The following is a 13041-nucleotide window of genomic DNA, read 5'->3' as shown; positions in this document are numbered from 1 at the left end:
TATTGCTTACTTTTATATTTTACATCGTTTTGCTTCCTGGTTAGTATGGCGGCTGGAGCGCTCCTGCGTTCCAGGCCGTCGCTCTCGGCTCCTCCCCCTGCCTCCTGATTCCCAGTTGGGTGTTCATTGCGAGGCTTGGTTCCTAAGTGGTCTGCGCATGTGCGCACGCCACTTCCGGTCCTCCATGACGCGGTGGCGTCGGGGGGGGCGTGGCTTTACGGCTCCCGGGAAATTTAAACAGCTGATGGAGCTGTCATTCTTGGGATGTCTGTGGGCTTTTGCGGCGGCCTCCCCACGCTGTGTCTCTGCCTGTGTTTGGTAAGTCCTGTGCTGGGTCAGTCCTGCTTGAATGGGGGAGGGGAAAGGCGGCTATGGGAAGGTAAGATTGAGTTCTTACATCCTTCCTATTGCAGGTTATCTCGCTGTGATTTGCAATGGATGCCTCACCGCCCCCCGGTGGCCAGTCCCTGCGCAACAGGTGAGCTTTAGCTTTTAACTCTCGCTTGTCTGCCAGCTGGCTTACTGTAGCCTGAGCTTTTCTTTCCTTTGTTTTCAGCCCTTTTAGGTCTGACCAACGTCCTGCATCGGGATCAAAGGATAGATCACCTTCAGGCCATCACCATGCATCATCCAAATCCAGGCACCATAGATCCAGGTCTAGGTCTAGGCGCCATGATGATTGTCCAAGCCGGTCTTCCCGACATGCTGACCGCCCCGCACACAAATCTTGCTGGGGTTGTAGGGCTGTAGTCCCTGAGGATAGATCCTTGTGTGATGCCTGCTATTCTCGGGCAATCAAGGAAAAACAAGTCCCAGATCCACCAGTGGAAACCCTGGTCAGGCGGATCGTGCAAGAATCCTTAAGGGATTGGGATTCCAACCGGCTGTCTGGTCATACAACTGATACTCCAGTTCTCCCTCAGAGGGAAGACGTAGAGCCAGGCACTTCCCAGCCGAGTCGCTTCTCGGATTCCTCTGAAAGTGAGGATGACCTAGAAGACCAAAGTTCAGGTTTTGATTTTGCCATGATCTCTCCGCTAGTAAGAGCGGTAAAAGAGGCGTTAAAATGGGAAGAGCCAGCAGACTCCCCAGCAAAACAGAAGAAATACTTTAAACATCTCAAGAAAGAACGGGATCATTTCCCTTTTCTGAATGAGCTGGGGGAAATCATTACAGACGAATGGCATGGAGTTGAAAGAAAGAATTCCTTATCGTCCAAATTTTCCAGGTTATATCCTTTTAAGACCGACAAAGTGAAGCATCTTGATTCTGCACCTACAATAGACGCAGCCTTGATGAGGCTAGTCAAACACGTTACCCTACCTTTGGAAGATTCCGTCTCATTTAAAGATGGTCTGGATAGACGAATTGATACGGATCTCAAAAAGATCTATCTGTTAGCTGGTATGACCTGCAAGCCAGCCCTAGCCCTTGCAGCCACATCCAAAGCTATGGAGGCTTGGGTAGATAACGTGGAGACCACACTGAAAGGTGTCTCAGAAGAAGCAGCCAGAAGCTCGGCTGTGTATGAACTAAGGTTAGCAACGGCCTTTTTGGGAGAGGCTTCCATTGATATCATTCACCTGGTGGCGCGGGTCATGCTCTCTTCTGTCACGGCCAAACGTGCTTTATGGTTACGTCCCTGGCTGGCCGATCCTGCTTCCAAACAAGCCTGGTGCAGGATTCCGTTTGAGGGTGCGTCCCTTTTTGGCAACAAGCTGGACAGTGCCATTACCCGTGCCACTGGTGGTAAATCAGGTTTCCTCCCTCAGGATCGCCGTTTGTTTGACCGCAGAAGATTTCAGCACAAACCAAGTTCGGATCGATCCAGAGAAGCTCGATCTTACAGGCCTGGACGTGAGTTCAGAAAGAATTGGAAAAGATCTCAACCTACAGGTCAGAAGTTCAACAAGGGAACACCTTCTAGTGGTCGGGAGACCACAAAGTCTTTTTGATATCAGACCTGCTCAAGCGTTGCGAGTAGGCGCTCGTCTACGTCAGTTTGCGCACGTTTGGGCAGCCTCGATTACGGACCAGTGGACCGTCAAGACTGTGTCTCATGGTCACGTTTGGTCTTTCGAAGAAACTCCAATTCTGCGGTTCATCCCTACGGCTCTACCTCGCGTGGAAGAAAAGAAGTCAATTCTTCTGTCATACGTAGATTCCCTGATCTCTCAAGGTGCTGTCATCCCAGTTCCGGCCGAAGAAAGGTTTCAAGGCCTTTATTCACCTCTATTCATGGTGCTAAAGAAAAACGGTTCTTGGAGACCGGTCATAGACCTGACTCATCTGAACTCTTTCATAAAGAAAGAGAGGTTCAGGATGGAGACACTCTTCACTATCCGCCAAGTGGTGCAACCAGAAGATTGGATGATCTCCATAGATCTAAAAGATGCCTATTTCCATGTCCCAGTGGCAGCAGAACTACAAAAGTTTCTTCGCTTTGCCGTGGGTCAAGTGCATCTCCAGTTTACCTGTCTCCCTTTCGGGCTTACCACCTCACCTCGAGTCTTTTCAAAGATCTTACTGGCTATTGTAGCTCTGATCAGATCGAAAGGGATCCGACTGTTTCACTACTTAGACGATCTGCTTCTTCTTTCTCAAGACCAAGCACAGATTCTGCAACACAGATCTCAGGTAATCTCCACCCTTCAAGAATTCGGGTGGCTCTTGAATCTGGAGAAAAGCCATCTGGATCCGTCAAAATCCTTGATCTTCCTGGGGGCACTCTTCAACACCTCCAGAGGCACCATCTCTCTTCCAGTGGAGAAGATTCCGGTGATCCGCAGCAGAATACAACCGGCAATGTCAACTCCTTATCTTCGGGCATCACAGTGTCTGAAAATAATAGGGACCATGGTCTCCACGGCCCCCATGGTCAAGTGGGCACAGTGGAGGATGAGGCCCTTTCAAATCGGTTTCCTCCGCCAATGGAGCTCTGGGAATCCAGACACTCCTGTACGGATAACATCCTCTATGAGGGCGAGTCTGTCTTGGTGGCTACAACGGGAAAATCTCCTGAATTGTCATTCGATCGTTCCCGTTCCTTGGATCGTTGTGACATCGGATGCCAGCCAGACGGGCTGGGGTGCGCACTGCCTGTCAGAGGTGGCCCAGGGCAGGTGGGACTTTCCCACCCTCGGGTTGGTCTCAAATGTCCTGGAGCTTCGGGCAGCTTTTCGTGCCATCATGGCTTTCCGTCACTTGGTGAAAGGGTCCTCGGTCCTTCTACGGCTAGACAATACGACGGCAGTCGCATATATCAAGAGGCAAGGGGGCACCCGCAGTTCCTCCCTTCTGGAAGAAGTGAAACCGATCATGGCATGGGCCCAACGGAATCTTGCCAATCTATCAGCTGCTTATCTTCCAGGAGTCCAGAACGTTCAGGCAGATTTTCTGTCAAGAACCAATCTAGACAACAACGAATGGTCTCTTCATCCAGAAACCTTCAAGTGGGTCATCTCTCTGGGGATTCTTCCGGAAGTAGACCTGTTTGCCTCTCCAAACAATGCCAAACTGACGAAATTCTACTCGAGATGGCGTTACCCCCAAGCCTACGGGGTAGATGCTCTGACGGACCACTGGAAGTTCCACAAAGCATATGCTTTTCCCCCGGTCCCAGTGATATTCAAGTTCCTGCAGAGACTCAGGAGAGAGAGGGTAGAAATCATAGCAATTCTTCCGTTTTGGCCAAGGAGGCCCTGGTTTCCTCTGCTGCTCCAACTGAGCTTTCGGGATCCTGTTCCCCTGCCATTCAGGTCGGACCTTCTATCTCAGGGTCCAGTGCTGCATCCATGCCCAGCGCAGTTACATCTCATGGCATGGTCCTTGAGAGGGAAAGACTAAAAGCTCTTGGCTGTCCAAGTGCGGCAATGTCCACAATGATGAGTGCCAGGAGACCGGGCACCAACAAAGTCTACGAGAGGATCTGGTCTAAGTTTGAGGATTACATGTCTAATGAGTCCGATTTCATCACTAATCCTAAGATCCATCACATTCTGGGGTTCCTCCAGACAGGCTTAGACCTATCTCTGGCTGTTGGCTCTCTCAGAGTACAGATCTCAGCAATCTCTGCCTTCACGGGGACCTCATGGGCAAAACATCCTCTGGTCCGGCAGTTTTTCAGAGGTGCGTCAAGAATGAGACCTCCCAGGAAACCCAGGTTCCCCAAATGGGACCTTCCACTAGTCCTTGAGTTTCTCTCAACAACAGTTTTGGAACATGGAGATTCCTTCTTCCTTAAGAATCTGTCTATGAAGACGGCCTTTTTAGTAGCCATCACATCGGCTAAACGTGTCTCTGAAATTAGTGACCTAGGTTGCAAAGAACCTTTTCTGACATTTTTTCCTGATCGGGTTGTCCTGGTCCCTATGCTAGGGTCCAATCCGAAGGTAAATTCAGTTTTTCATGTCAACCAAGAGATTGTTTTACCTACATTCAAGTCTCAAGATGACCAGAGTACCCATCCGTTGGATGTGGGCGAAGTCCTTCAAACATACTTGAAGTTCACAGCTTCCTTTCGCAAGTCAGACTATCTATTTGTTCTCTTTTATGGAAAGAACAGAGGCAAGAGGGCTTCTTCCAGAACAATTTCTAGCTGGATAGTTCAGACCATCCAGTGGGCATATAGAGCCAAGGGACTGGCTCCTCCGGAAGTGGTGACAGCTCATTCCACCAGAGGGATTTCTACGTCTTGGGCGGCTTCCCTTCATGTTGCACCAGATGTCATTTGCAGAGCGGCCTCATGGTCCTCAATTAACACTTTCATGTCACACTATTGTGTTGAACCTGCTTCTTTATCGTCAGTTGATTTTGGTTTAAAAATTTTGTCTGTTGACGGTGCAAATTAAACCTATTTCTGTTTGACCAGCAGTTGCCCACCCGGGTGTGTATGGCTAGTTATTTCCCATACGTGTGCTGCCATGGAGTCTGTCAGGAAAACGGAAAATTTATATCAATACTTACCGTAATTTTCCTTTCCTGATAGAACTCCATGGCAGCAGGAGTTCCCTCCCATCTGCTGGAGTAGTCTATATATGGAACACGGCTCCTGGCTTGGAGCAAAAATTTATGGGAGTGGGGTCCTATAGGGTAGGAGAGGAGGCGGAGCCTACCCATACGTGTGCTGCCATGGAGTTCTATCAGGAAAGGAAAATTACGGTAAGTATTGATATAAATTTTCCGTTTTTTAACCAAAATGTCAATTGTTTGATATATAGTGCTTTAGGAAAATAAATGTTATTCAGTTAGGGTTTACATCTACTTTAAAGTAGAACCCTAACCAAAAAGGTAAATGCGTACTTCAATTTCTTAACCCTTTAGAGCTGGTGCCTGCCAGGCCTTTAACCACTTAAGCCCTGGAAGATTTTACCCCCTTCCTGACCAGGGCCTATTTTGCGATTCGGCACTACGTGACTTTAACGGACAATTGCGCAGTCGTGCGACGCTGTACCCAAATAAAATTGACGTTCTTTTTTTTCCCCACAAACAGAGCTTTCTTTTGGTGGTATTTGATCACCTGTGCGATTTTTTTTTTTTTTTTTTTTTTTTTTTTTTTTTGATCATGCGCTATAAACAAAAAAAGCGACAATTTTGCAAAAATAACAATATTTTTCACATTTTTTTTTATATGAAATCCCCCCCCCAAAAAAATGTAAAAATCAAAATTTTTTAACATTTTAGGCCAATTTGTTTTCTGCTACATATGTTTGGTAAAAAAAATCGCAAAAAGCGTATTTTGATTGGTTTGCACAAAAGTTATTGCGTTTAATAACTAAGGGAAAGATTTTTGTCATTTTTATTGTTTTTTTTAACGAGTAATGGCGGCGATCTGCGATTTTTTCTTTTTTTTTTTTTTTGCGGTACTGCGACATTGCAGCGGACAGATCGGACCCTTGACTGACATTTTTGACACTTTTGGGGGTACCAGTGACATTACTACAGTAATCAGTGCTATACATATGCACTGTTACTGTAAAAATGACACTGGGAGGGAAGGGGTTAACTTTATTGGAGAGGGAGGGGTTAAGTGTGTCCCTAGGGGCGTGTTTCTTACTGTGATTGGATGTGGCTTTGTGTGTAACAGCACAGATCAACTGTCCTACATAGCAGGACCGAGTGATCTGTGCTTTTACACAGGGGGAGAGTGACAGGCGGCTTTTTTTGACATTAGCCGCCTTCCTTTCTCCCTCTCTACCCGACGATTGCGAGTGACCGGCGGACATCGGGTCCACCGGTCACACGCGCGGCCTTCTTCGGGTACGAGCGGGGGCGGGAGCGCGCCTCCGGCGGCGTGCGATCACCCCCTATTCGCTCCCAGGCTAGTGACGTACCGGTACATCACTTTGCCTGGGAGGGGCTGACCGCTGCCGTATATAGTCGGGCGGCGGACGGCAAGTGGTTAAGGGGTTTAGAAAGCTGAGAGGTGGGGCAGGGCTTATGGTCATGTGACCGCAGTGATTGGCTGTCACGGTGGTCACATGATTAGAAAGTTTTTGATAGTAAGCAAGGAACGGGAGCTTTCAGTTAGCCGCCGGTAACTGTACCGGGTCCGTGCAGGGCGTGCGCTCTTGGCACAGCTCTATTAGCGTTATTCCAGGCAAATATGCTCTAGCATATTTGTGTGCGTTCTGCACAAAGAGGTTAAAGTGGTTGTAAACCTCAGACATGAAATATGAACAAAGCATATCCCTCTAGAGTGTGTACTTGTCTCAATCCAGAACACTAAGTGTATCCTGTGCTTACAGCTCCTTTTGTCACCTTCCTATTTGTAGTCCGCTTTCATTCCTAACTTTCTGGTGGGCCAGAGTGTCTCTACCTCACTGCATGTGACTAATGTCCGTACTGTTTTGTTCTCTTTTTATGATTGCATGTGCTTGAGCAAGAGAATTCCAGATTGGCTCTGTTTTGTATTGATATATTTTTTTAAAACAAATACATCTAAAGGCTAAACATTTTGTTTTTGATAGAGCAAGGAAGGGTTAAATATCTGTCAAGGTTTTCTTTGCTTTCTTAGCCCAGCTGGGAAACTTTTCTGCACCTCCTGTCTATGTGACAGAAAGAAAGGGGAAATTCTCTCTTCCAGAATTGTCACAGTAACAAGTGTCCCCCTTGGATGATCTCCCCTCTATTTTTGTTCTTGTGACAATGCTGAATTTTGGACTTCCCACCACTTCCTGTCCTGGTGATAATGGTCAGCAGCCTACATAGAGGGTACATTTCCCCAGGGGAGACGCACACAGTATTGAAAACCTGACTGTGGCTTTAACCCTTTCCAACTCTATCCAAAATTAGAAAAAATTAAAAAAAAATATAGCATTTGTGTCTGAGCAAAGGCCGGTTCCATGGCCTACTTGAGACTCTCCTCCCCTGGCCAGCCCCAACCGAGCTGTCCCAGTTCCCTTCTACCTCCCCCTGCTGGCCAGGTTGGGAACCCGGATTCAGCCGGTGAGTAGAAAGTACCTGGAGCAGGGCTTCAGCCTGGAATGGGGGACAGGAGGAGGACGGAAATAGAGAGAGTGGGGCCGAGTCACTGCACCATGGGCCTCTGGTTTGTACTTGCCCCCTGGGCTGGAAGTTGGCAGTCTGCCCCTGGTCACACCCATCCAAAGTTACGTTAAAGTTGCACTCCAAAGTCGGCGCAACTTTGGAGTCGTTCAAGTGTGAATGAAGCCTAATCCATAGCCTTGATGAAGGGGAATGTGTATGTAACTCTCAAAGCGTGTTTTGTCAATTTCATAGACCCCTCTGATAAAAATAGAAGGGATGGATAACCACACACCCTAGGAGGATAAAACTCCAACTCCCTAATTAAATTGATTACAATCCTTGGACAACAGCACAGCTACACAGAGGAGCCAGTTTGGTGCGTTTCACGTTGACAGGCACTTAATGATAACCTTGTGATTAAGCGTCTGTGGACATGAAATGCATCAACCTGGTTTCCTCGGTGTATTGGTGATGTTGTCCAAGGGTTTTTATTAATTTAATACATTAGTTGCAGTTTTATCCTTCTATGGTGTGCAATTTTCCTTCAATACTATTTTTATCAGACATGGTACTACACAATTTGTCACAGGGCGTTGGAGTGGTGGACTGACCTGGAGAGATGTTTGCTTTGTTGTCCATAGACCTCTTTGTTCTTATGACAAATAAAAATGATGCCTGGACTCATCCCCTGTGGTTTTGCCCTCCAATCCTTTCATTTGACATGAACGAACAGGATTCAGTGGCTTACTTACCTAACATGCTCTGTTGTGTTTATTTGTTTCTTACAGATCTATGAGTTGGACGGTATTCCTCTCATTCTGGATAACTGCAGTATAGATGACAACAACCCCTGTATCCTTTCCAGAGAGTGAATAGGTTGACTTTTTTTATTCTTGTTTATTCTAAAGCCTAAGTTTAGTCAACAAAGTTTTGTTTTGTCTGTTTTTGTTTTTTTAAATCAGCACAAGGGAGATTACTTAGGCTCCGTTCACATCTTGGCGTTGCTATTACAGGCGTTTTTTTTGGGCGTTTTTGCAGGCGTTTTACAGGCGTTTTTTGTACAGGCGTTTTTAGATTGACTAGAGACCAATGGAAAACGCCTGTAATCTGCCCAAAAAGAAGCTCGTGTACTTTTTTGAGCGTTGGGTGTTTTGCTCACAGTGTCAAAACGCTCAGATGTGAACAGGTGCCATTGAAATTAATAGGATTTGTCTTGTTGGGCGTTTTGAGAGCTGATGCTAGAGCAGAAAAACGCCCTCAAAACGCCTACATGTGAATGTAGCCTTAGGCCCTGTTCACACCTGAGCATATTTCAGCTCGTAAAACGCTCATCTCTGAAGTCTCAAAATGCCCAACTTGCAAAATTCTATTCAGTTCAATGGCCCCTGTTCACATCTGAGGGTTTTGTACCCTGAAGCAAAATGCCTGTAGCTCAAAAAATTATATGAGCTTCTTTTTTTGGCAGATTACAAGTGTTTTGTTAGATGTCAATGCCTGCCTCCAAACACCTGCAAAAAACGCCTGAAAAAAGCCCAAACGCCTGAAAACTATACGCTCAGGTGTGAATGGAGCCTTACAGTCAGTGCGATGTGTTAATTTTACTGCTGGCTGTAGATTTAGTCACACTGGCGCAATGCGGAAAATCCTGAGAATCAGTGCCGATTCTCACATTGCATCAGAAACGCACAGAGGTTCACACTGAGATCTGAAAATCGCTGGGGGTGTCAGTGTAGAGTTAATGAGACCCCCAGATTGGTTCGCAGATTGCAGTGTGAACTGTGAAATGGTGCAGGAATCGTATCGCGTAGGTGTGAACATCCATGTGATCCAATTCAGTGCGAACCAAAAAAAGGGTCCTGCACCATTTTGGTGCGAATGCGATATAACATCAGCCATACGGTTTGTGTGGCTGAAATTGCATCGCACAGACATCGCATGTGATCTGCACAGCAATACGGTGCGGATCACATGCGATGTCTGGAATCGCACTAGTGTGAACCAACACAAAGTTGAAATCTTCCATCCTCCGACCAATCCCCCTTCCCTCATGCTATAATCTTCTGGTGCTGTGGTGGTTAGTAGAGCCAAGGGATCTGTCATATGCACTTATCAAAAGTACTGACTATATCCACCTTTTCTTTCATGGGCGGATGAATGAAAGATCCACCTTCATTATTGATTGTTTTAAGCATGCGGGCAGGCATCAGTTGTGTAGCAGCGGTGAGATGTCCTAAACTGCCATTTAATTAAACTCTATGCACTGCTGCAGGGCTGTGATGTGGGGAGATGCGCTAACATGATGTGCAGTGTGAAAAAAACGCAGTATGTCTGCATTTTTTTGCAGTGCACTGCAACCCACCTCTTCGTAGCGCTGTGGTGTGAATAAGGCACATAGAAAACAAATGCAGGTCACTGCACATTATGTAAATGAGCCCTTAGGCCTGGCTTATACTAGTGCGACTTGTCATATGACTTGACAGTTTAAAGTAACATGACAAGTCGCACCACATTTGCGGCAATGGAACCATTCAAATTGCTGCCACGCAGAAAAAGATTCCTGCACTATTTCTGTGCGACTCGCATTGACATCTTTTGTTCTGTTCTTTTGGTGCGCTTTCAGAAATGCAGGAAAAAGCACGCAACCTAATATAAACCTATAGGACTGCAGCTATAACTGCGGGTAAAATGTAGGAAGACTTCCTTTACATTCCACAGCCCCCGTACCTCTGGATCCCTTTACATTCCACATCCCCCGTACCTATTGACCTTTACATTACACAGCCCCCATACCTCTGGACCCCTTTACATTACACAGCCCCCGTACTTCTGAACCCCTTTACATTTCGCAGCCCCCGTACTTCTGAACCCCTTTACATTTCACAGCCCCAATACCTCTAGACCCCTTTACGTTACACAGCCCCCCATACCTCTGGGCCCCTTTACATTACACAGCCCCCCATACCTCTGGACCCCTTTAAATTACACAGCCCCAGTACTTCTGGACCCCTTTACAATCAATTCACAGCCGCTGCACCTCTGGACCCCTTTATATTACTCAGCTCCACCCCTCCCATACCTTTAAATCCTTTTACATTACACAGCCCCCCCATGGACCCCTTTACATTACACAGCCCCCCCATGGACCACTTTACATTACACAGCCTCCCCATGGACCCCTTTACATTACACAGTCCCCCCATGGGCCCCTTTACATTACACAGCCAACACCCCTCCCCCATGGGCCCCTTTACATTATACAGCCTCTCCCAGCTCTCCCCTTCCTACGTTATTAGGGCATGCAGGGTGGGAGACACAGGAGAGCGGAGCAGGAAGCACTGAAGCAGAACGGGATAGAGAGAAACAGCACCCCTGAATAAACAGTGGGAACTGCCGGAGTTAACTTTGCAAGTTAACAGCAGGTGATTGGTTGCTAGGGGGTCCTAGCAACCAATCACCTGCTCATTATCTTAGAAAGTGAACTCTGGCAGTTCCAGCTGTTTATTCAGGGCTGCTGTTTCTCTCTCTCCCGTTCTGCTTCAGTGCCTCCTGCTCCGCTCTCCTGTGTTAGTGAGCGGCGGAGGCAGTCCTGGGGCCGGCCCTGGGTGTCACCCCTCAGGCGGGTGTTACCCTGGTTCCCCCTGACACCCCTCAATGTGTGGCACCCGGGACAGACCGCCCCTGTGTTGGTACGTCACTGCATAGCTTGTTTGGGCCAGCTTGTAATGTGTGTGGGAAAACAACAGCACTTGATTGCCTCTGCAAAAATTACTTAAACAGCCAAATTCAAAAACAAGTAAAGTTTGAGCCAGCCTCTGCAACTCTGTAAACAGTTAAGATCCCATCTAGCAGTCGCTCCAACCTCAACTATAAAATGCACGGAATATAAACTTGCCCCCAGCTGCACAGAACATATCTGAAATCTTCAGTGTAGGTACTTCTACAGCTCAAATGAGGCAACAAAGAGCACATGGCTTAAAGAAAAACTCAACTTTACATGCTAGACATAAATGGTGAGTTTATATATTTCCTGATGCTCTCTTCCACAATTTTTCCCCCTGTGAAACTCCCGAAAAGGCTGTGCGAGGTAGCTCTAGCATACTTCTATCTGGCAGCTGCCCATATAATTGTGGCCTAGGAAAACCTCTGAATAAAGCAAACCCGAATCCAGTTGCTCTGCTTTACAACAATGGCATTTTGTTTTTCTGCCATGCCAGGAAAGACAATATAAGGACCCATTTTATTTATTTTACTTTTGCTGTCTGTTTTGGCACTAAGATTGTAGAGCAAAGCAGGAAAAGCTTGTTATGAAGAAAAGGAGAAAAAAAAAAACTTTTCTGAATATTTTTTTTTTTTTAAGATGGGAATCCCTACAGTATTTTGGTTCTTGATTCTGTACAGATATTCTACTATATGCTATGTTAAATTATTTTACTTTTTATACTGGCACTGTTATTGACCTGATATTCTGGGAACACCTAATCCCAAAACAGTGATTCTAAGCCCTGCCCAGGCACTGTAATTATGCTAATAGAGAAATGCGGGAACAGAAAGGTGTGGGACAAACTTTGTTTCTTTATTTAAACCTCTGTTGGGTTTTTACTTCTTATAATTATCACAAATTCTATATTTTCTCCAGAATGGAGATACACCAATCAGTGAGGCATGCAACTATGCTGTTCAAAATATAATGTTAAATCAGTATTATTCTATAAAACAAAAACATATTATTTTGCAGTTTACCAATCTTTAGATGTGATGTCTGCATTAATTTTCTTTTTTTCAGATATTTTTTCCTTTATTTTTACCCGGTGATCCTGCCAGTAAGTCCATCATTTTTCAGCTTTCTTTAACAGACCAAGCTGTCCAGCAAATTAACAGATTGAGACAAAACCATTTAACACTAATGGGTGCTTACAATGGTCAGTATTTAATAATTCATGTAAAACCTTTATCCCAAAAAATTAAAAATAAAACTGTTGTGGTAACTGCTTAAAAGGTTTTAGCTGGAGTTCAGCTTTCATTCGTTAGTCCCGTCCATTCAAATCTGCTAGCCCTTCTAACACCACTGCTTCCCCAATTTGACAATACTGCTGTCCAATGGTGTCTCCTTCATCCAGAGTGGAGAGAGGTAAGGATTGGTAAGATGGTCTAAGGCAGGAATGTCCAAAGTCTGGGCTGCATGCCAATTGTGGCCCCTGGGCCGCTTTAATACGGCCCCACAGGTCATTTGGAAAAATCTATTGTTGTGGCCCCTGTGAATCTCTGAGCGCTGCTCAGGACCCCTGGGATCTCTGGATGTTTCAAACGCCGCGGGACTTCGCGTATGCCATATTAGTACTTTTACCATGAATTTTATACATCCTCTTATATATGATACTGTTTTGAATGACTTCTACTCAAAATGATGGTCTATCCCGGCCTGCTGCATCCAATTCCGTTTTTTTCTGTTATTTGTGAATACACTATTGTTAACACCCAACCCCCACCCCCGCCAGCTTTATATCCCTTGCTCAATATGGCCTCGGACTTAGCCTGATTAGGGAGAACTAAAAA

The 13041-nt window shown here is 46.1% G+C and overlaps 1 protein-coding gene across 2 annotated transcripts in view; it reads left to right on the top strand.

The window, feature by feature from the left end:
• Positions 1-13041, top strand: part of ATXN10 (ataxin 10) — a 216946-nt gene that overhangs the window by 159443 nt on the left and 44462 nt on the right. For both annotated transcript variants that reach the window (XM_082254890.1, XM_082254889.1), the window contains one exon: positions 8277-8340. In XM_082254890.1, the coding sequence (XP_082111016.1) occupies positions 8277-8340 (64 nt within the window). The remainder of the gene's footprint in view (positions 1-8276; positions 8341-13041) is intronic.

Source organism: Pelophylax lessonae, assembly GCF_965119305.1.
Source record: "Pelophylax lessonae genome assembly, chromosome: 4".
Lineage (NCBI taxonomy): Eukaryota > Metazoa > Chordata > Amphibia > Anura > Ranidae > Pelophylax > Pelophylax lessonae.
Note: the sequence above shows the minus strand (reverse complement) of the source record. Positions and strands in the feature narration are given on the sequence as shown.